Source organism: Cucurbita moschata, unplaced genomic scaffold, assembly GCF_002738365.1.
Source record: "Cucurbita moschata cultivar Rifu unplaced genomic scaffold, Cmos_1.0 Cmo_Scf00011, whole genome shotgun sequence".
Lineage (NCBI taxonomy): Eukaryota > Viridiplantae > Streptophyta > Magnoliopsida > Cucurbitales > Cucurbitaceae > Cucurbita > Cucurbita moschata.
The window spans coordinates 1,986,486-1,988,334 of record NW_019268527.1 but is presented as its reverse complement, the minus strand read 5'-3'; the positions used below and the strand labels follow the sequence as shown (position 1 = coordinate 1,988,334).

Here is a 1,849-nt window from a genome sequence, read left to right as displayed (position 1 = left end):
GGTTTTTTTTTTTTTTACTTTATTTGATTTATTTATTTATTTATTTTTATTATATGTATATATATTTTTTCCTTTCTTTCCCGGGTCGTTACATTAGAAATGATATCAAAGCCAAACATCGAGCGATGTGACAGCGAGAAGACTGAGCCTCGAAGGGGATGGACACGAGGTGAGATTGGGAGGGAAAACCCAAAGAAAATATCTGCTAGTGGTGGGTTTGAACTGTTCCAAATGGTATCAGAGCCAAACGTTGGGCGATGTCACAACCAGGAGGTTGAACCCTGAAGGGGGTGGACACGAGACGGTGTGTCAGCAAGGACGTTGGTACCCGAACAGGGGTGGGATTGGAGGCTCTCACATCGATTGGAGAAGGGAACAAGTGCCAATGAGGTCGCTCGGCCTCGAAGGGGGGTGGATTGTGAGATCCCACATCGGTTGAAGAGAAGGACGAATTATTCTTTATAAGGGTGTGAAAACCTCTTCCTAGCCAGACACAACATTCTTTATAAAGGTGTAAAAATCTCTCCCAACTGCTCCAAGCTAGAGACTACGTCTCTCGATAATCCTCCCAACCTCTCCCTATCGATAATCCTCAAAATCTCTCCCAACCTCTCGATAATCCTCCCAATCTCTCCCAAGACTAAATCCTCTCGATAATCCTCCCAATCTCTCCCAAGACTAAATCCTCTCGATAATCCTCCCAATCTCTCCCAACCTCTCCCTACCCAGACTACGTCTCTCGATAATCCTCAACAATACTCCCCTTGAACAAAGGACATCATAGAGCCTCCACTAAAACCTCCTTCTCTAAAGCTCTTGAACAATCTCCCTTCAATCCGACTCTTTCTAAAGCCCCTAAACAAAATACACTATTTGTTCGACACTTGAGTCACCTCTTACTACAACTTCAAACCTCACAACTTCTTTGTTCGACTTAGGATTCTACTGACCAAGCTAAGTTAAGGATACAACTCTATACCATGTTAGACATCTCAACTCTCCACAATGGTATGATATTGTCCACTTTGAGCATAAACTCGCATAACTTTGCCTTTAGTTTTCCAAAAGGTCTCATACGGATACAGATGGAGATAGTACTCCTTTACTTAACCACGATCTTCCTCTTAGCCAATGCCGGACTACTTCTCTCAATAATTCTAATTCATTTCCGGGTGTTTTCAGTTTAGCCAGAAGCTCAATAAAACAGTGAATCATTCATACCCTTCAGCTCAAACAGCAAGAAAAAGAACAGAACACAAAAATTTCCTTAAAAAAAAGTTGCGTTCTATTGAGTGGAGCGACAGAGAGGGCAAGTAACATGCTGATTATCAAACCATTTAGAAAGACAACATTTATGAAAAAAATGCTTACAAGACAACTCACTAACTTCCTCGTCAGCTTCAAATCCACACAGACAAACAGAGCACTCTGCCACAGAACACCTCGAAACAGAGCAATTATCAGTCTCTGTTCCGCCATTGAAGCTTTGGCGTAAGGATTTGAAATGGGTAATGGAGATTCTTCTTACTCTTCCACTCTCCTGTTCATATTCATCCGCAGAACTCGAGGGGTTGGCGCTCATCATTTGTAGCACAGATCTCACCAAGTTCTTCAAGAAAGCCATCGACATGACTGTGTTCATCACTAGAACTGGTAACAGCAACACTCCTTCAGCTGACGGGGGGAAATTTGAGAGACCCATCTTCAAAAATCCTAAAAAATGAAGGCTAATCCGTTGAGGGTTTGGTTTTGAGTTGCGGAAGAAGCGAAAACGGAGAGAAATGAAGAATGGTTTGGGCTCAATCCAAATGGTTGGGCTAGGGAAGAATTGTACCATTTGTATATTAAC

The 1,849-nt window shown here is 42.3% G+C and overlaps 1 protein-coding gene across 1 annotated transcript; it reads right to left on the bottom strand.

Moving 5' to 3' along the window:
- Positions 1-1,251: 1,251 nt before the first annotated feature.
- LOC111449716 (probable E3 ubiquitin-protein ligase XERICO) lies at positions 1,252-1,849 on the bottom strand. The gene has a single exon (XM_023089731.1). The coding sequence runs from the start codon at positions 1,835-1,837 to the stop codon at positions 1,286-1,288; it is 552 nt and encodes a 183-aa protein (XP_022945499.1). The 5' UTR covers positions 1,838-1,849; the 3' UTR covers positions 1,252-1,285.